We start from the raw sequence: 21355 nt of genomic DNA, 5'->3' as shown, positions 1-21355 counted from the left end.
GTGAACAGAAGCAACAAATAATAGTAGGGAAAAACGCTCCTCTCCCTGTCATAATACTTGCCCTAACTAGATGACATGCAGGGAAGGCACCTTACTTGGACTGCTGCAAGCCTGACTATACCTTCTCAACCAACTGATCTCCAAGACTGAACTGCCAGCTTTTACTGTCCCCTTTTAACTGAGGGTTTCCCGCCCAAAATCTTCTATATAAAATGCAGTTCCCGCCCATGAACTGGTTTACTCTCCTGCAGCCTTCTGGGAGACCAGCCTGAAAAGACTTCCTGTCCCTCTAGGAGGCCTCCTCAGAATTGCTGTTTCCAGACAGGATGGGGTGGGGGGAAGAAAAGACTAGACCCCAAAGCCTGCCTCCAGTATGACTACCTCCTTCTAGCCAACTCCCAGTGAAATACACACCTAAAATGGTGTTTCTCCACACCAAGCTGCAAGGAAAACATAGTATGGATTTTCCATTAATGTCTTTGCACCCAGAGATTTTAATGGAAAATCCATTCCATGTGTTCCTTGCAACTTTGTGCTGCCGTGTATTATGATGGAACGGAGCTAAGGCAGTTTCACTTTTTGCACATTTTATGGTCAGTTGAATCTTCTTGCAAATAAAAGGTTGATGCTTTGAGCCAGCTTATCTCAGCTGAAATAACTGATGCCTAGTAAGTACTCTGACCTGAGAACCCACAGCCAAAGCGGGATATTATACTGGAGAGCCATTGTCAATCTGAGTAGATGGGAGTGGAGTGGGGAGAAGCTTGCAATACCCAGCCATTTCACGTTTTCCTAGGTTCAGAGCACTTTATGCTTTTGGGTCGTATTTTTAGATTCTGCTGTGATCCTTGTGCAAATTTTTCTTCATGTTTTATTTAAAAATTGCATTGCCAATCCCCACTATTCCCCCACCTTTTCCATTTTAAACAAAATATCACAAGAGTATTAAGCATGTTTGCATTTAAATTTAAAATAATATTTTAATTGGGTTTATATGTGCCCTTTTAAAAGCATATATCTCCGCTACCTGGCATTACATTTTATGACACACATAGTCCAACTCTACAAAGTCCCATTTGTGTCAAAACTGGCCCTTGTAACAAATGACTTTGAGATCACTGCTCTGACTGCTAAGAAAAAAATGACTTCCTGCTACCATGAAGAGAGAATATATGTGTTCCAGCATACTCAGCACATTCACAGCTGAAAACATCATAAAATTTACTTTAGGGTACAACTCTTCCCCCTCTCCCCTGTCTTCTTTGGTCTGTGGAAAAAAATCTGGGGGAGGCTCTAGCCTGCAAGCCCCCCCCCCCCCCAGTTTACACCCATTACCTACATTGCCCATAAATGTCTAAACATCGTTGTTGTCGCACAGAAGGAGGATACAGATCTGCTTGTTGTATGCGCCTCTGAGAAAACCCTGAAGAGGTTACACAGTGGTTGCACAAGCCCACATGAAGCTGCCTTATACTGAATCGTACTCGGACCATCCATCACGGTATTGTCTACTCAGACTCGCAGTGGCTCTCCAGGACTGATGGAATTTGTCTGTCATTGAGACAACTATGAAAATATTCCTTCAGAGGCCAGTGAACGAGAAAGACAAACGTCTCCAAAACGGGAGGGAGGCTGAACAAGCTCAGCGACCTGGGAGTGGCTGAAAAGAAGCTCCAGTTGAGCTCTTTGCATTTTCACTTTCGTTTCCTGTAGGAAGCTCGATCGCGGAGTCCGGCAAAACACAAAGTGCATTGGCTTTCCTTTTTCCCACCTTCCAAGTTGACAGCGCGCGCTTAGCCCTTCTCAGAGCAGTCTTCCCGCAGCAGCTCTTGGAGGTGGGTAATGTAGCTGGAGGCCAGGCGCAACGTGTAACTTCTGCTACGCGTCAAAGTGGCAGCACCCAAGCTAGGGTTACCAATCCCCAGATGGGGGCAGGAGATCCCCCGGTTTGGAGACCCTCCCCTCCCACGACTTCAAGATTATCAGAAAGTGGGGGGGGGGGAGGGAAACGTCTGCTGGCCACTCCATTATTCCCTATGGACCGATTCCCATGGAGTATAATGGAGAATTGATCCATGGGTATCGGGGGCTCCAGAGAGGCTGGGGTTTTTTTTAGTTAGAGGCACCAAAATTTCAGCATAGCATCCGGCACCTCTTCTTGAAACACTTCCCAAGTTTCAAAAAGATTGAACCAAGGGGTCCAATTCTATGAGCCCCCAAAGAAGGTGCCCCTATTCTCCATTTTTACATATGGAAGGAAGCAGTCATGGACTGGCAAGTGGCGCTACTTGGCAGGGCACATTTGGGACGCGGTGTCGCCCCTTGCCAGCCCCTCCCCACAAAGCCTGAGCCCAGCTATGTGACTTCTGAAGGTGCACTCCGCTGACTTCCAGGCACAAAATAATACTGACTCAGTGGACTAGGGAGCGGGAAGGAAGGGGAAGCAGCGGAAATCGCAGTCCCTTCTTAAGAAAGCGTTACCCTCACGTTTTAAAGAAAGGCATAAGTACACAGATAGACCCTCTTACCTTTGGAAACAGAGGCCACGGTCTTTTCCCTTGCGCCCACGGGTTGAGAAAGCTAAAAGCCCGCCAAAATGCACCTTTCCCTTCACAGCCCCCCCTTTTCCGATACCGTTCTGTTAAGTGCTGGAGGAAGAGACGACTGCTCATTGGGTAGCCATGTGAGTACTAGAGGCTTTTTATTGGATGATGTATCGTATTACTTACTTCCTCAGTGTTTTTTGCTTTAAGGAAATGGGCTGATACTAATAACCTGTCAGAGAAAGATCTTTTTGCTAAAGCAAAGAATAAGATGGTTATGACCAGAGTTCCCTCTAAGCTGCGGGCCCTGCGGAACCTTGACCAGTTCCGCAGGGCCTGCAAGACCGCCCTTTTTAAACTCGCATACCTGGACTGTTAAGAAGATCGGCAATTAAGCACCCGCCAATGCGGTTAAGACCACACCGCTGAATAACTGCACTTACTGGATTGTTTTAATGTTATTAAGTTAATATTTACTGTTTTATATTGTTAAATGTAAAAGTTTTAACCATTATATGTTTTTATGAAATGTTGTTAACCGCCCTGAGCCTGCCGAGGTGGGGAGGGCGGGATAGAAATAAAATTTATTATTATTATTATTATTATTAAGCTGAGTTAGTGGGAGCCAGCTCACAGATTTTTGGCCTCCAGCTCACACATTTTTGTCTTAGCTCAGGAAAAAGAGCCCTGCTCACAACTTCAATGCCAGTAGCTCACAAAGTAGACTTTTTGCTCACAAGACTCCTTGGCTTAGAGGGAACATTGAGTATGACATTGATTATGATTATTGTCTTCTAGGCACTGTAGCAACAGTAATTTAGAGTATTCTTACTAGCAGTGTTCCCTCTAGGGTGAGTTAGCGTGAGCTAGCTCACAGATTGTAGCCTCCAGCTCACACATTTGTGTCTTAGCTCAGGAAAAATGGCCCCAGAGCACAATAATTTATGCAGTAGCTCACAAGTTTAATGCCAGTAGCTCACAACTTTAACATCAGTAGCTCACAAAGTAGAATTTTTGCTCACAAGACTCTGCAGCTTAGAGGGAACATTGCTTACTAGTCCTGCTGAGTTCAATGGAACTGAGAAAATCTGTAAAACTGCATTTGCAACTGTGTTAGAAAGTATTATTGCACCAGACTCATTGTCTGCAAATTTCATTGAGGCTGTACTAAAAGGAATGATAGGATTGCCCATTGGAAATAATGAGACCCAGGAACGCACGGGCACCATTGAAATATGTTACAGCTCAAGATGAGTTGCAAAGAAAGCATGGAATGATTTTCCATTAAGCTCTCTGGGCCCAAATAGACTACTCTGGGACTGGAATGACAGGCCGCAGAGTGGAATGACAGACTCTGGAAGCAGCGGAAGTGTTCTGAGACTGAATGAGAGGTCCTGGAAGCAGCAGAAGCATTCTGGGACAAGAATTACAGCCCCCAAGTGCTATGACATTCCCTGTGGGTAGGAGATATATTCAAGGACTGCAATGATAGCGCCCCCCCCCCAGTAGAATGACAAGCCCTGGAAGAAGCAGAAGTATTTTGGGAATGGAATGACAGGCCCCAGAGTGGAATGATAGACCCTAGAGATAGCTAGAGTTGCCAATCACCAGGTGGGGTCAGGGGATCCTTTGGTTTGAAGGCCCTCCCCCCACTTCAGAGTCATTAGAAAGTGTGGGGATGTCTGCTGGGCACCCCATTATTCCCTGTGAAGATCAATTCCCATAGGGTATAATGGAGAATTGAATTACGGGTATCTGGGGCTCTGGGGAGGCTGTTTTTTGAGATAGAGGCACCACATTTGCAGTATAGCATCCAGTGCCTCTCCCCAAAATACCCTCCAAGTTTCAAAAAGATTGGAACAGAGGATCCAATTTTATGAGCCCCAAAAGAAGGTGCCCCTATCCTTCATTATTTCCAGTAGAGGGAAGACATTTAAAAGGTGTGCAATCCCTTTAAATGTGATGGCCAGAACTCTCTTTGGAGTTCAGTTGTGCTTGTCACACCCTTGCTCCTGGCTCCACCCCCAAAGTCCCCAGATATTTCTTGAATTAGACTTGGCAACCCTAGGGATAGCAGATGTGTTCTGGGACAAGAATGACAGCCCCCACAGTAAATAAGAGGCCCTGGAAGTAGCAGATGTGTTCTGGGACTGGAAAGACAAGCCCCAGAATGGAATGACAGCTGCTGGAAGTAGCAGAAATTTTCTGGGACTGAAATGACACCACCAAGAGTGGAATGATGGTCCCTAGAAAAAGAATCAGTTCTCTGGGAGTTGAATGACTGTCCCCAAAATGGAATGTAGTGTCCTGGGCTGGGAGTAGAGTCAGTGCTCTGCAATTGGAATTGCAAACCATAGAGTTGAATTAAATTCTTTGTATTTTAATTAATATTTCTATAAGGTGTGTAGCTATTGCCAAATCAGCTCCTCCACAGTAATTATCCTGCCTGTAAGCTCCTCAGTTTTCGTACAAATTCATGTGGTTGATGTGAGCCACCTCCTTTGTTATCAATTATCAGTCTTGCTCTGTCCCCTTTCCAGTTCCAGCGCCCAGGTCTGTTTCCTTTCTGACCTCCATGTTTCTATGTACTGCTCTCTGCCTGGGGCAGTGATGCTCTGTATTCTTGGTGCTTGGGAGGGACACAGTGGGAGGGCTTCTACTGTCCTGGCCCCACTGATGGAACTCCTGATAGCACCTGGGTTTTTTGGCCACTGTGTGACCCAGAGTGTTGGACTAGAAGGGCCTGATCCAACGTGGCTTCTCTTATGTTCTTAAGTAGATTCTTGGAAGATCTTATGCAGATGCTAACTGTTACTGGATCTCAAAATGCTGGGGAACATTGGGACCAAACTACATGTTAAGTTTTACACAAGTGGCCACCAGGGACTCGCCAGTTGCCACTGTTGCCAGTCCCTGGTGGCATGTCCTGTGTAAAAGTGCTGTGGGGCTTGATTTGGATCAAGATCATGGTGTGGAGGAAAGAGGGTGATTCTGACTTCCCTCCAGTGCCATTTTCTGGAGTGGAAACAGCCAGAGGGAGCAGGGAGAGGCTTTTTTTGCCCCACCAGGTGGGACAAAATCTGCATGTTTACCTAGTGCTTGCTTGGGCAGCTGCCTGACAGGGCAAAGAATGCCACACCCTCAGGCAGTATTGGCTCAGAAAATGGGGGACAAGGCAAGCACACCTCCCCTGCCATGATTCCGATCTGAATCAGACCTTGTGGTGCTTTTGTTAGGAAGAAATAACATTAATTTATTCAATAGAAAATAAAAGTCAGAAGGCCCCCAACCTTCCCCAGCTGCTGACAGTCGAACTGTTATGTGCTAGCTTCCTGATGTGGCTTGGTGGTTAGGCCATTTCCTACTGCAGTTTATTCTAAGCTTAGAGTTAGCTGTTTCCTGCTCTTCATACCTTTCTAGCCAGCATAAGTAACCTTTTTTCTGGGGAAATGTTTTTCATGAACTAAGCAAGCCAAACTGTTATAAATCTATGATATTTAGCATGAAGAGTAGGGTAAAATATGGTACAAATAATTAGCCACTAGGGCAAAATTAGTTTTAGAGCTGTATACTCAGTTGAGTCATGCGCACTGTTACTGCATAGATAAAAGGTGTTAGAAGTGGGATCTTCAAAGGGCATCTGCAGATGTTTGTGAGTAGTTATCCGTCACCCTTCAGTGGTTAGTGGATGTTTGAAATGCAGAATCACAGGGTTAATAAAATTCACAATATGGAGTCGGTTGTGCTAACTGAGTACCATTCTAGCTAAGCATATAGATAAAGAAGTTACAAGTTCTGACAAGAGGAAGTGTTGCTGGGCGGAGATATTTGTAACTTTTACCTTATATGGCTAAAGCCCTCACCTGATGGCCGGTCGAGGTAGACTGTGAGCTCTGACCAATGGCAAACAGCCACAGAGCAAGATAGGAAGTAAGTGACGTCGGGAACTGTTAAAAGGTGGGGGCTTGGCCAAATTGGCAGAGAAAGGCGTTCCTTTGCTTGTCTTTCTCTCCACTTTCTGCAGAAGTGAAAATAAAGCTGCTTTTCTCTGAACAACATGCCTCCAGCCTGGTAATTGGTATCTGGAAGAAGGGGCATTGCCCCAAAAACTGGTTGACACTTTCACATGGGAGTTGCCTCCAAGGACTGGCACCTGCAGTATGACTGCCTGATCCAGCGGCAACTTGTGTACTACATAACATGTAGTTTGGCCCTTAGTACATCAAATCCCCCATTTTACCTCATATCTATGACATTTGTACTGCAAAAGTAGCCCTAGTTTTTAATCTAAATGTCTGCTCCTATTCTGGTCTTCATACATTTGCCATCCACCACTAGTGATCCCTGGGAATGTTTTGGGGGTGGAGCCTGGAAAGATGAAATACCATGGACACCATGACATCACATCCTGGTGAGCACTTGGAAGTAGGCTTCCCAGTCCCCAGGTCCTAGCAGGGAATCCCCCGATTTCACAGGCTTCCCCCTGCCCCCAGCCAGCTGGCCGGCGGGGGGAAGCCCTGCCCACACAGCCACCATGTACCTCTAGATCTCAGGCAGGTTTAGAAACCTGCAAACAGGTCCTGTTTCAAAATGCCTCTGCGTGTGTGTCTTTAAAGTTGAGCGGGAACAGGAAGTACTTCATGGGGCCAAGGGTCAGTAGCAGAAGCTCTTCAGAGGCAGCCCCTCCATTTGTTTTGCTTTTGTTTTAGTCCGACCAAGTAAGTGGTTGGGTATGTGTGTGTGTGAGAGAGAGCAGAGTAGCTAGGGCTGCCAATCCCCAGGTGGGAACCCAAAGAAAAACCGTAACAAATAACAAATACAATCATAAATTCACTTGTAATTATTAGAGTATAAACCTTCAAAGTATTTGATTGTCATGATCCATTTCAATAATTAGTATTGTAAGGTAAGTACATATAATTCATTTACAAAACGCATCTAAGCACAATTACATCAGAACAAATAATTTAAAGTGCTTAGTGCTACAAAGTGCTTGTAAGTCAAAGTGTCTGTGCAGATTTTTCTTCCAAAAGAAATATATCTGAAGATTCCCTGACGGAACCTGGAGCCGGCAGGAAACTTGTCACACTGTTTCCACTGTCTTTATCAAAGAGGGATATCCAACAAGTTGTTTTTCATAATGGCTGCATAAAGCAAACATGTACATCTTCAATAACATTGCTTATCTCAATACAAAATTCATATTAGCAATAATTACAAACAACTCACCATTTAAGGGCAAAGACGGAAGCTAATACAAGCACGCAATACCATTCCCAAGGTGTATTACCGCAACGTACATTAAAGCACAGGCAATATTTAAAGGTACATTTACCAACAGGTTTTCAACCCGCCTGTATGCGATTTGACAAGCCAGGAAAACAACGCAAACACTTACTACAGAAATTATTGACTACAAAAATTATAAATAGAAGAAGAAGAAGAAGATATTGGATTTCTATCCCGCCCTCCACTCCGAAGAGTCTCAGAGCGGCTCACAATCTCCTTTACCTTCCTCCCCCACAACAGACACCCTGTGAGGTGGGTGGGGCTGGAGAGGGCTCTCACAGCAGCTGCCCTTTCAAGGACAACCTCTGCCAGAGCTATAAGAACATAAGAACATAAGAGAAGCCATGTTAGATCAGGCCAATGGCCCATCCAGTCCAACATTCTGTGTCACACAGCGGCCAAATATATATATATATATATACACACACACACACACACACACACACTGTGGCTAATAGCCACTGATGGACCTCTGCTCCATATTTTTATCTAACCCCTTCTTGAAGGTGGCTATGCTTGTGGACGCCACCACCTCCTGTGGCAGTGAATTCCACATGTTAATCACCCTTTGGGTGAAGAAGTACTTCCTTTTATCCGTTTTAACCTGTCTGCTCAGCAATTTCATCGAATGCCCACGAGTTCTTGTATTGTGAGAAAGGGAGAAAAGTACTTCTTTCTCTACTTTCTCAATCCCATGCATTATCTTGTAAACTTCTATCATGTCACCCCTCAGTCGACGTTTCTCCAAGCTAAAGAGCCCTAAGCGTTTCAACCTTTCTTCATAGGGAAGGTGTTCCAGCCCTTTAATCATTTTAGTTGCCCTTTTCTGAACTTTCTCCAATGCTATAATATCCTTTTTGAGGTGCGGCGACCAGAACTGCACACAGTACTCCAAATGAGACCGCACCATCGATTTATACAGAGGCATTATGATACTGGCTGATTTGTTTTCAATTCCCTTCCTAATAATTCCCAGCATGGCGTTGGCCTTTTTTATTGCAAACGCACACTGTCTTGACATTTTCAGTGAATTATCTACCATGACCCCAAGATCTCTCTCTTGGTCTGTCTCTGCCAGTTCACACCCCATCAACTTGTATTTGTAGCTGGGATTCTTGGCCCCAATGTGCATTACTTTGCACTTGGCCACATTGAACTGCATCTGCCACGTTGACGCCCACTCACCCAGCCTCAACAGATCCCTTTGGAGTTCCTCACAATCCTCTCTGGTTCTCACCACCCTGAACAATTTAGTGTCATCCGCAAATTTGGCCACTTCACTGCTCACTCCCAACTCTAAATCATTTATGAACAAGTTAAAGAGGATGGGACCCAGTACCGAGCCCTGCGGCACCCCACTGCTTACCGTCCTCCACTGCGAAGACTGCCCATTTATACTCACTCTCTGCTTCCTATTACTCAGCCAGTTTTTGATCCACAAGAGGACCTGTCCTTTTACTCCATGACTCTCAAGCTTTCTAAGGAGCCTTTGATGAGGAACTTTATCAAAAGCTTTCTGGAAGTCAAGGTAAACAACATCTATCGGGTCTCCTTTGTCCACATGTTTGTTCACCCCCTCAAAGAAATGTAACAGGTTAGTGAGGCAAGATCTTCCCTTGCAGAACCCATGCTGAGTCTTCCTCAATAACCCGTGTTCATCAATGTGCCTACTCATTCTGTCCTTGATAATGGTTTCTACCAACTTTCCCGGTATTGAAGTCAGACTGACTGGCCTGTAATTTCCCGGGTCTCCTCTGGAACCCTTTTTAAAGATGGGGGTGACATTTGCTACCTTCCAGTCCTCAGGAACGGAGGCAGATTTCAATGAAAGATTACAGATTTTTGTTAGAAGATCCACAAGTTCAACTTTGAGTTCTTTCAGAACTCTCGGATGTATGCCATCCGGACCCGGTGACTTATTAGTTTTTAATTTGTCTATTAGTTGTAGGACCTCCTCTTTTGTCACCTCAATCTGACTCAGGTCTTTCAACACCCCTTCCAATATTAGTGGTTCTGGGGCGGGCAAACACTTCTCATCTTCCACGGTGAAGACGGAGGCAAAAAATGCATTCAGCTTCTCAGCCATTTCCCCATCCTCCTTCAGTAATCCTTTTACCCCATGGTCATCCAAGGGCCCCACTGCTTCCCTGGCTGGTTTCCTACTTCTAATATATTTGAAGAAATTTTTATTGTTGGTCTTTATGTTTTTTGCAATATGCTCCTCATAGTCCCTTTTTGCCTGCCTGATCACAGTCTTGCATTTGATTTGCCACTGCCTGTGTTCCCTTTTATTAATCTCACTTGGACTGGTTTTCCACCGCTTAAAGGAGTCCTTCTTACCTTTTACAGCTTCCATTACTTTGTTTGTTAACCATGCTGGCCTCTTCTTATATCTGTTTGTGCCTTTCCTAACTTGTGGTATGTATTTTATCTGAGCTTCTAGGATTATAGTTTTAAATAGTCTCCAAGCTTCCCCAAGGGTTTTGACCGTATTTACCTTTCCTTTCAGTTTCCTCCTCACATGCCTCCTCATCTCAGAGAATTTACCCCTTTTAAAGTTAAATGTGGTTGTGGCGGTCTTTTTGGGCAACTCCCTATTTATACAAATGGTGAAATCAATAACATTATGGTCACTGTTCCCAAGTGGCGCAATCACTTTTACGTCTCTCACCAAGTCTTGGGCATTACATAGGACCAGATCCAGGATTGCCCCACCCCTGGTAGGTTCTGAGACCATCTGCTCCATAGCACAGTCATTGAGAGCATCAAGAAACTCAATCTCTTTCTCTCGACCAGAACACATATTGACCCAATCAATCTGCGGGTAGTTAAAATCACCTATTACGACACAGTTTTTACGTTTAGCCGCTATCTTTAATCCCTCCATCATATTATAATCGTCCTCTCTCTTTTGATTTGGTGGGCGATAACAAACTCCCATAGTTAAATTTCCTTTTGGGCCCTCTATTTCAACCCAAAGCATTTCTAAAAGGGAATCTAATTCTCTGACCTCAGTCTTACTGGACCGTATATCCTCTCTGACATACAGAGCCACCCCACCTCCAACCCTTCCCTCCCTATCCTTCCGATATAACTTATATCCAGGAATCACCGTGTCCCACTGATTCTCCTCATTCCACCAAGTTTCTGAAATTCCCACAATGTCTATGTTTTCTCCCAACACTAAACTTTCCAATTCACCAATTTTACTTCAGACACTTCTAGCATTTGCATACAAACATTTATAATTTCCCAAGCAAGCTAGGCCCGCCACCTCTCTCCTGCCGCCTCGAGACTCTAGCAGACAGTCCATACTGTTTGTCACCATCACAGTGGACAACTCTGATCCGTTACTCGGTAGAAAAATAGAAGCCAACCCTTCATCTCTTTGAGACGAGTCCTCCCGAACCAGAGACATTCCATCTCCTGTCGGCTTTCCCCCAAGATTTAGCTATGGCTGACCCAAGGCCATGCTAGCAGGTGCAAGTGGAGGAGTGGGGAATCAAACCCAGTTCTCCCCGATAAGAGTCTGCACACTTAACCACTACACCAAACTGGTACACCAAATATTTATAAATAACATGAAAAATCTATGCAGTTATTTAACACCTTAGGGGCCAGTGATTGCAACTGGAAGATCCAGAAGGTTTCCTCCCGCTGCAGACACTTCTTGACAGAGTCATCTATACAGCCAGAATATTTAAACAAAACAATATATTTCATGTCGTCAATGCTGTGATTCAACTCTATGTAATGATTAGTTAATGGAGCGTCAAAATTTTTCATTCTCACCCGAGAACGGTGTTCCGCCACTCATACTCTAATGGGGTGGGTGGTATTACCCACATAAATTGGATTACAGCTGCACAATATTGCATACACCACATATGCAGAGTTGCAGTTACTGAAATGTGGTAACTTATATTGCATATCTCTGTCGGGTGGTGCAAAAATTTTTGTCTGAATTGCCATAGGGCACACGGTACAGTTCCCACATCGGCAATGTCCTAAAGGGCCACCAGATGGCACCACAGGTGTTGTTAAATCCGAATGGATAAGAATGTCCTTAAAAGATCTCGTTCTACGGAAACCTACAAAAGACAATTCCTTACAGCCCAGCACTTTCGACAAGAGATGCCAATGTTTAATAATGATTTTCTTAATTGTAAACGCATGTGGCATATAATCAATAGCACAAGTGATGCCCTGATGGTTATGTTTATTTTTCTGCTGTAATCCCCAGGTGGGGGCAGGAGATCCCCCGGTTTGGAGGCCCTCCCCCCCTCAGGGTCATCAGAAAGCGGTGTGGGGGGGAGAGAAATGTCTGCTGGGAACTCTATTATTCCGTATAGAGTATTATTAACATAGGAAATAATGGAGAATTGATCCGTGGGGCTCTGGGGGGCTGTTTTTTGGGGATAGGCACCAAATCTTCAGTATAGCATCCAGTGCCTCTCCCCAAAATACCCACCAAGTTTCAAAACGATTGGACAAGTGGGTCCAATTCTATGAACTCCAAAAGAAGGTTCTCCTATCCTTCATTATTTCCTATGGAAGGAAGGCATTTTAAAAGGTGTGCTGTCCCTTTAAATGTGATGGCCAGAACTCCCTTGGAGTTCAGTTATTCTTGTCACACCCTTGCCCCTGACTCCACCCCCAAAGTTTCCTGGCTCCACCCCCAAAGTCCCCAGATATTTCTTGAATTGGACTTGGCAACTCTACCTGGAAGTGATGTGTCCATGGCACTCTAGGAATCCTTCCACTCTCTTTACCATAGAGACCTAGGGAATTCCTAGAGTATCATGGATGCTGTGACGTCACTTCTGGCTGCTTACCTGAATGTGACATCACAGTTTCCTAGCCTTTGTCCACCCCATTATTTTCCCCACTCCTGTTTCTCCATGGATCCTGCAAGAGGAATAGAACACAGTGGCAAGAGGTTACTTAATTTGGGTAAGCCTAATTCTGGATAGTAATTTTGGATGGCTGGATGGATGCTACCGAAATACTATCCATGTAGTCAATGTTGTTAATGTTGGAACACCAAGCCTCGAAAAACCTCCAAACTCTGTTTCTCTTTGTTTGTGTTTGTTTTACTTCTTAGCACCTTCCACTGAATGGAGAGTTCATTATGGCCCCTGGTGCTGGGTTTGCAGCTTTTGACGGCAATTATGAACCAGGATGTGAGACAGGTATTGTATTGTGCGCAATCTACCACTCATTAGTCATACAAATTAAGCTCATTGAGAATAAACCTCCGTTACGCTGCTCGCCTGAGTCATTTGCAAAGTCATAATTAACTTTTCCCGGGAGCCCCTCAAAGGTTTGAAATTATAGTCAGAGCTTTCTTTCTTTTTCTTAAGGAAAGAGGGAGAGGAGAAGGAGGAGGAAAAGAGATGATAAACATTGGTTATATACATTCCACCAGGAATGTGTCCTTTGGGACCCCCATTAAAATGAATTGTGCTGTGTTCCTGCCAAACGTACATTCATTTCCGTGCTGTTTGCACGGGGGGATGTTTCCGGCAGAATAATGCTCATTGTTTGCACTGTTCGTTGTTTTGAGGACAAATGTACTGAAATGGAAGTTCACAGCCCTTGGTTGAGAGGAGGGCAGGAATGCTGCATCCAGGGCTTAATTTAATTGAGGACTGAAACTTGGGGCCTTGTGAGATCTTTCAAGCCCAGATCTGACAGTGCAAGCTAAGTGATCAGGAGGGCTATTTTAATTTAATACAACAGAACTGCCTAAGTCTCTGTAACTGACTTCAGATTCCAGTTAACAAAGGAGCAAAACTGTATCAACGGTACAAATGTTTGCATTTCTTGCATGCATGGCTCATGCATGGATTTCCGTGGTTTAAGCACAACTTAGTATTGTGTTGGATTCATCAGAATATAAGAAGAGCCCTGCTGGATCAGATCATCTGGTCTAGCATCCTGACTCACACAGTGGCCAACCAGTTTCATAGAGGCAGAGACTTTTCCCTGATGTTGCCTCCTGGCTCTGGGATTCAGAGGTTTAGCACCTCTGAAATGAAGGTTCCCCTCAGTGGCTAGTAGATCAATCCTCCATGAATCTATCTGATCTCCTTTTAAAGCTGTCTATGCCTGTGGCCATTACTATATCCTTTGTCAGTGATTCGTTGTGCCAGTTTGGTGTAGTGGTTAAGTGTGTGGACTCTTATCTGGGAGAACCAGGTTTGATTCCCCACTCCTCCACTTATAGCTTCTGGAATGGTCTTAGGTTAGCCATAGCTATCGCAGGAGTTGTCCTTGAAAGGGCAGCTGCTGTGAGAGCCCTCTCAGCTCCACCCACCTCACAAGGTGTCTTTTGTGGGAAGAGAAGATATAGGAGATTGTAAGTCGCTCTGAGTCTCTGATTCAGAGAGAAGGGCAGGGTATAAATCTTCTTCCCACATTTTAATAGCTTTCTGTGTAAATAAGTATTCCCATTTGGTCCATCTTGAATCTACTGCCCACTGGTTTCATTGGATGCTCTTCAGTTCTAGTATTTTGGGAGAGGGAGAAAAAGTTCTCTCTTTTTACTCTCTTTCTCTCTGTGTGTCTTTGGCCACCAAGTCCTAGATAACGTATGGTGACTCTATGGGGTTTTCAAGGCAAGAGACATTTAGAGGAGGTTTGCCATTGCCAGTTTCCACATCACAACCTTGGACTTCCTTGGTGGCTTACCAGCCAAATGCTTACCAAGGAACAGGGCTTTTTTGTAGCTGGAACTCCTTTGCATATTAGGCCACACCCCCTGATGTAGCCAATCCTCCAAGAGCTTACAGGGCTCTTCTTACAGGGCCTAGTGTAAGGTCTTGGAGGATTGGCTACATCAGGGGGGGGGGGTGGCCTAATATGCAAAGGAGTTCCTGCTACCAAAAAAGTCGTGCCAGGACAGACCTTGCTTAGCTTTCAAGATCTGCCAAGATGGGGCTGGTCGGTGCTATCTAGATCAGGGCACCTCTTTCTCTACTACCCCATGAATAATTTTATAAACCTCAGTCTTGTCCCCTCTTAATCATGTTTTCTAAACTGAGTACAATATTGTTGAAGGGGTGCAGCAGGAGTGCCAGCGTTTATGTAGAGCTTCCAATTCTGCAGTCTTCTCCATTCATGTCAGTTGAAGGGGTTGCCTTGGGCATGCAAATAATGCCCATGAGAAGCAGCCTCCTCCACTGAAATGAATGGGAAATCTCACTCACTGTGCAGCTGTGAAATGCATATGGACCTCTAGGTCAGTAATCATCAACATGGAACCCACCAAGAAGTTTCCTGCTGCCTGTTTGCTACTTCCCTGAAATAAATAGCTGCTACTGGCTTTCTTGTTTTGTTTTACTTTTGGTATTTGTATGTGTGTGTGTGTGTGTGTGTGTCTGCACACGGAACTCATGGCAACTTTTGGTGGCTGACCCCTTCTGGGGGGCTGGAAGGTATTCTTAGAGGCAGCTGAATAAAGCCTGCCCCTGTCCTCCCAACTACTGATGTTTCAAGATCTCCCGTCCAACTCCAAGTACTTGCCAGAGTTGACCCTGCTTAGCTTCCAAGATCTGACAGGATCGGGCACTGTTACCTGTGAGAGCCAGTTTGGTGTAGTGGTTAAGTGTGTGGACTCTTATCTGGGAGAACCGGGTTTGATTCCCCACTCCTCCACTTGCACCTGCTGGAATGGCCTTGGGTCAGCCATAGCTCTGGCAGAGGTTGTCCTTGAAAGGGCAGCTGCTGTGAGAGCCCTCTCCAGTCCCACCCACCTCACAGGGTGTCTGTTGTGGGGGAGGAAGGTAAAGGAGATTGTGAGCTGCTCTGAGACTCTTTGGAGTGGAGGGTGGGATATAAATCCAATATCTTCTTCTTCTTCTTCTTTCCTTCACCTATGTGGACCAGGATGTCATACAGAGGAACCTTGGGGACATCACCTTTATACCTGCAGGGAGCAGCCATTCAGAAAACAGCTGCCTGTGTCATTGGAGAATGGATCCCTTGCAACTTCTTGACATTTTTTGAGCTCAGCCAATCCATAGCAGCCAGTTTGTGAAGTCACCCACTTCCTGTTTTCAAAGTTCCCAAAGCGACCACAGGCTAAACAAGATTGGGAGCCCCTGCTCTTCTAGACAATGATAATGTTGCTGTTTTATCAGGGGGGGGGGGGGGGGGCGTGTCTCCTGGTCCGTACAATCTAAGTTCCCCAGGAATTAGATGTAAATTCACCAGGAGGGCTGCCAAGTCTCCTCTGGGGTCAAGGGATTACCCCACTTCTGGAACGCATTCTCTATTGCCACTCCAAGCAGTGTGCGTGTGTGTGGGGCGGGGGGGTGGGAATAAGGGGGAAAGGCTTTGGCCAATGGCATAATGGCACTTCTGTGGAAAACTCAGAAGTGATGTCAGTCCTCTCTAAGAATTGCAGGTAATTCTATGGGTTTACCTCTAATACCACAGAGTTTCTGGTTATTCCTAGAGAGGCATGATGTCACTTCCAGGTCTTGCCTAGAAGGGATGTCACACCATCACTGACAGCCACCGCTCTATGTCCCCGACTTCCCAGTTTCCTGTTAGTTGCTAGGACTTGCCTGGCCACCCTCTCTGCAGCAAAGTTCTTAACGGTTCTTGGTTCTTACGAGCATGCTGGATTATGTGGAAATCCATGACAGCTCCATTAATATTAAACAGAAAGAAGATTGTTAATGAATTAAATATGAATTTCAGTAGTACACTGTGTTCAGCAGCCCCTGTGTATTGTTTATTTCATATCAAATTCCCTAGCTAAGGAAAGATGAGAAGCAGTTTCGTGGATGGCATGTTTACAGTCGCACTAGCAGAGAGCTGTGACTTACCCCTTCACACACACACACACACACACACACACACACACACACAATGGCTAGTTTATCACTAATAAAGTCATCAAGTTTATTGTTATTTGCAGTGTCCCACTTGAGACCTATTCATGTGGAATATTTGTGGGAGGCTTCTCCATGATCCTCTCCAGTGACTTCTGAAAGCATTGCATACCATTTTTGTCATATGTCTAGAGCTGGGAATGTTATGGCTTATCACTGTGAGGAGTTGGCTTGCCCTCAAAATACTGAATTGCTCATAAAAGAAGCCATGTTGGATCAGGCCAATGGCCCATCCAGTCCAACAATCTGTGCACACTGTGGCCAAAAAACCCAGGTGCCATTAGGAGGTCCACCAGTGGGGCCAGGACACTAGAAGCCCTCCCACTGTTGCCCCCTCCCCAAGCACCAAGAATACAGAGCATCACTGCCCCAGACAGAGAGTTCCATCAATACTCTGGCTAATAGCCACTGATGAACCTCTGCTCCATATGTTTATCCAATCCCCTCTTGAAAGCAGCTTTGCCTGTAGCCTCCACCACCTCCTGTGGCAGTGAATTCCATGTGTTAATCACCCTTTGGGTGAAGAAGTACTTCCTTTTATTCTAATCTGACTGCTCAGCAATTTCATTAAGTGTTCACGAGTTCTTGTATTGTGAGAAAGGGAGAAAAGTAGTAATCTGTGTGCCCGTGCCCTGACATGGATGGCCCAGATAAACCCACTCGTTAGATTTTGAAAGCTAAACAGAGATGGCCCTGGTTGGATGGGAGACCACCAAGGAAGTCCAGGGTTGCTACACAGAGGCAGGCAATGGCAAACCACCTCTCAACATCTCTTGTGTTGAAAACTCAATGCAATTGAGTTGGGGAGGGACGGTGGCTCAGTGGTAGAGCATCTGCTTGGTAAGCAGAAGGTCCCAGGTTCAATCCCTGGCATCTCCAAAAAAGGGTCCATGCAAATAGGTGTGAAAATCCTCAGCTTGAGACCCTGGAGAGCCGCTGCCAGTCTGAGAAGACAATACTGACTTTGATGGACCAAAGGTCTGATTCAATAGAAGGCAGCTTCATATGTTCATATGTTCAATTGCCCCAGAAGGTAGGACCCAGAATCAATGGGTTGAAATTAAATCAGAAGACTTTCCAGCCCAACATTAGGAAAAACTTCTTGACAGTTAGAGTGGTTCCTCAGTGGAACAGGCTTTCTTGGGAGGTGGTGGGCTCTCCTTCCTTGGAGGTTTTTAAACAGATGGCTGACAGTAATGCTGATCTTGTGAACTTAGGGGGAGGTAGGATTGCCAAATCCCCTGCGGTTTGGAGTGGGGGACTTTCATGCGCATGCAACACAATGATGTCACCCAGAAGTGATGTCATCATGCCAGCAACGTTGCGCATGGCTGCTCTAGGCATTTCTGGAAAAATTCTATGGTTTTCCCAGACGCTCTAGCCATTTGGTAGGGGAAAACTCTATGGTATCTTCCGGGTGACATTGCGCCAGTGATGTAAGGGGAGGTTTCCCCTGCCTGCCCATTGTGGGCCGGCGGATTGGAAACCTCCTGGGCAGGGGAACCCCTGCCTGAACTGTGGGCTTGGCAGCCCTAGGGGGAGGCATTTGTGAATTTTCTGCATTGTGCAGGGGGTTGGCTAGATGACCCTGGAGGTCCCTTCCATTCTATAATTCTAAGTCGGCTGCAAGTTGATGGCACTTCACACACACACACATGCTAAGCTTTAGAGACAGGAAGGACTATCAACTGCATAGTCTGTGACTGACAGTATGATAATACAGGAAGATCCCTTGACTCCATGCTCTGAACGGTTTTTCATTATGCACAACAGTGGCACAATTGCTGTCTTTGGCAGTAGTCTAGGGAGCTATTTGCTTGTCCCAGGCTGCTGTCTGGATCCAGCGCTCTCCCACAATTCATGGTGGACTTCAAAAGCAATAGTCTCGGCATTAATACTATCCAGACCTATGAATGAATAAGAAGAAAACAATCACAATAGGAGGGAAACAATTACTGCCCTGGCCTAGATAGCAAATGAAGGTGATCCCGATCTTGTCAGATTTCAGAAGCTAAGCGGGGCTGACCAGGGCTTTTTTTGTAGCAGGAACTCCTTTGCATATTCGGCCACACACCCCTAATGCAGCCAGTACTCCAAGAGCTAACAGGGCTCTTAGTACAGGATCTACTGTAAGCTGGAGGATTGGCTACATCAGGAGTGTGTGGCCTAATATGCAAAGGAGTTTCTGCTACAAAAAAAGCCCTGGAGCTGGCCCTGGCTAGTATTTGGATGGGAACTTTCCAAGGAATACCAGGGTCATGAGGCAGGCAATGGCAAACCATCTCTGAAAGTCCTTGCATCCAAGCCCCACTAGGGGTCGTCAGAGGTCAGTTTAACTTGATGGCAAAAAAAAAGTTTAAGAAAAGAATTGCTGAAGCATGTACTACTCATTGTTATCTCTCTTTCATTAGCTTCAGAGATCAAATTTACCAGTTCAGGGAGTTATGAGTGGTATGACCCCACATTGTGGCATGCTGCAATCTCCTTGGAAGACCTGGAGAGGGGCAAGTATATGTTCTCTGTGGATGAAGAGCGTGTCCCGTGCCAATACGACAACGTCTTCTTTCAGCCCGAAACTTCCTTCCGGGTGAATATCGAGTCCTCCGAGCAGATGATTCGTCTCAGGAGCATTTCCATAATGGGTCAGGTAAAAATGGAATACTAGTGGGTTGAAACAGAGATGCTGCTTCACCACCTGGGGAGTTTTAAAAGAACAAGTGTGCTGAGGTGATGCACAGAAGCATGAGCACATCTGGGTTAAAGAAAAACAACCTGCCTTGTGTGGCCAGATTTCACTGGCTGCATAGCCACCTCATTGATTTAAAAGATCATTATAGAGATACAGCAAAATAAGCCAGACGTTGGCCATGCACAATCATATTCTTCACTCATAGCTTGGTTTTGGTTGTGTGTCCTCTTTTATGAATCTTGGTTCCAGCATATCCTCTTCTTCCATTGAGCAGTAGAAGAAACAATGGGCAAATAAAATGTGGCAGCACTTCCGGGTAGAGTACCCAGAAGTCATGTCATAGTGCTTGCAGCAGTCTAGGAACTCCCAAATCTCTATGGTCTTTGCCATAGATATCCAGATGATCAAGAGCAGTTCCCCTGGAAAAAATGGCAGCATTGGAAGGTGGACTCTATGGCATTATACCCTCCCCTTCCCAAGCCCTTCCTTTCCCAGCAGGGCTGGCCCTAGACTGTCTGACACCCTAGGCAAGGTTAACTTCTAGTGCCCCCCTCTGCACTGATAATGTCACTGAAACACATGGGGGTGCCCCATTTGGCACCCCCAGAAGGCCAGCGCCCCAGACAGTTGCCTAGTTTGCCTAGTGGCAGGGCTGGCAATGCTCCCCAGGCTCCACCCCAAAAATCTCCAGGGATTTCCCAACCCAGACCAGGCAACCCAAGAGGGGAGAGGCCTCAGCAGTATATAATGCTATTGAGTCTGCTCTACAAAGAAGCCATTTTCTCCAAGGGAGATTATCTTGGTTATCTGGACATCAACTGTAATAGCAGGAGATCTCCAGGTGCCACCTAGAGGTACTAGCAGGTACTTTTGGAAATCTAACACACTGTAGTAAGTACTGCCGCAAAATGGCTGTCACAAGAAACAGAGCCAGTCACAAAATGGCTGCTGCAGCTTAGCTTCAGTGACACAGCGAAAATCATCGTACTGTGGTGACAGTTGTTGCTGAAGCAACGTTTTCAAAAAACTGCGCAGCCAATCAAATTTCCAATGGCCTATGAGAAGCCTTGCTGGGCAAACCCCACCTACTTTCTAAAAACATTTGGTGGGTATCAGGAAAGATATCAGTGGGTGCCATTGCATCCATGGGCACCAAGCTGGATGCCCCAATCTATGATGTCTCCTATTCAAGTGATCTTGGAGGCAATTTACGCAACAGAATGTGCTTGAGAGCCAGTTTTGTGTAGTGATTAAGAGCAGTAGACTCTAATCTGGAGAACCTGGTTTGATTCCCTGATCTTTCGCATGAAGACAGCTGAGTTACCTTGGGCCAGGCCCAGTTCTCTCAGAGCTGTTCTGCTGAAGAGCAGTTCTCTCAGAGCTCTCTCAGTCCCATCTACCTCAGAGGGTGTCTATTGTGGGGAGGGGAAAGGAAGGAGATTGTAAATTGCTCTAAAACTGACTGAAGGACAGGGTATAAATCCAATGTCATCTTCATGTTAATCCAAGAAACAATATGGGTGTTAATTAAACCACTTTGTGGCTGTGATCTCACACACACTAAATAATGCACTTTCAATTCACTTTCAATGCACGTTCCAACTGGATTTTGCCAGTTCACACAATAAGATCCAGTGGGAACGTGCATTGAAAGCGCATTATTTAGTATGTGTGATCGCAACGTGTAATTTTTTTATTTCTGAGAAAACTGACTTTCTGCTAGCCATTCATATTGATCTGTGTTTGTTTTCTGAACTGTAAATCAGAAGTTCACCGACAGTGACACTCTGGCAGAATACATGAAGAGCCGTTCTGCAAAGCTGCAGTTCCACGGGCAAGGGGCATTCCAGCTGTCAAACGCCAGATGTCCAGACAAATCCGGCTGTGAATGTGGGAATACAGCTGTGAGTTTCATCTTGTCACCTGTTCAA

The 21355-nt window shown here is 45.5% G+C and overlaps 1 protein-coding gene across 1 annotated transcript in view; it reads left to right on the top strand.

Moving 5' to 3' along the window:
• Positions 1 to 21355, top strand: part of AMN (amnion associated transmembrane protein) — a 131384-nt gene that overhangs the window by 80060 nt on the left and 29969 nt on the right. The window contains exons 4-6 of the mRNA XM_060261968.1: positions 12937 to 13024; positions 19147 to 19382; positions 21191 to 21328. Of these exons, the coding sequence (XP_060117951.1) occupies positions 12937 to 13024; positions 19147 to 19382; positions 21191 to 21328 (462 nt within the window). The remainder of the gene's footprint in view (positions 1 to 12936; positions 13025 to 19146; positions 19383 to 21190; positions 21329 to 21355) is intronic.

Source organism: Heteronotia binoei, chromosome 21, assembly GCF_032191835.1.
Source record: "Heteronotia binoei isolate CCM8104 ecotype False Entrance Well chromosome 21, APGP_CSIRO_Hbin_v1, whole genome shotgun sequence".
NCBI classification, from domain to species: Eukaryota; Metazoa; Chordata; class Lepidosauria; order Squamata; family Gekkonidae; genus Heteronotia; species Heteronotia binoei.
This window is presented reverse-complemented; position numbering and strand designations above follow the sequence as displayed.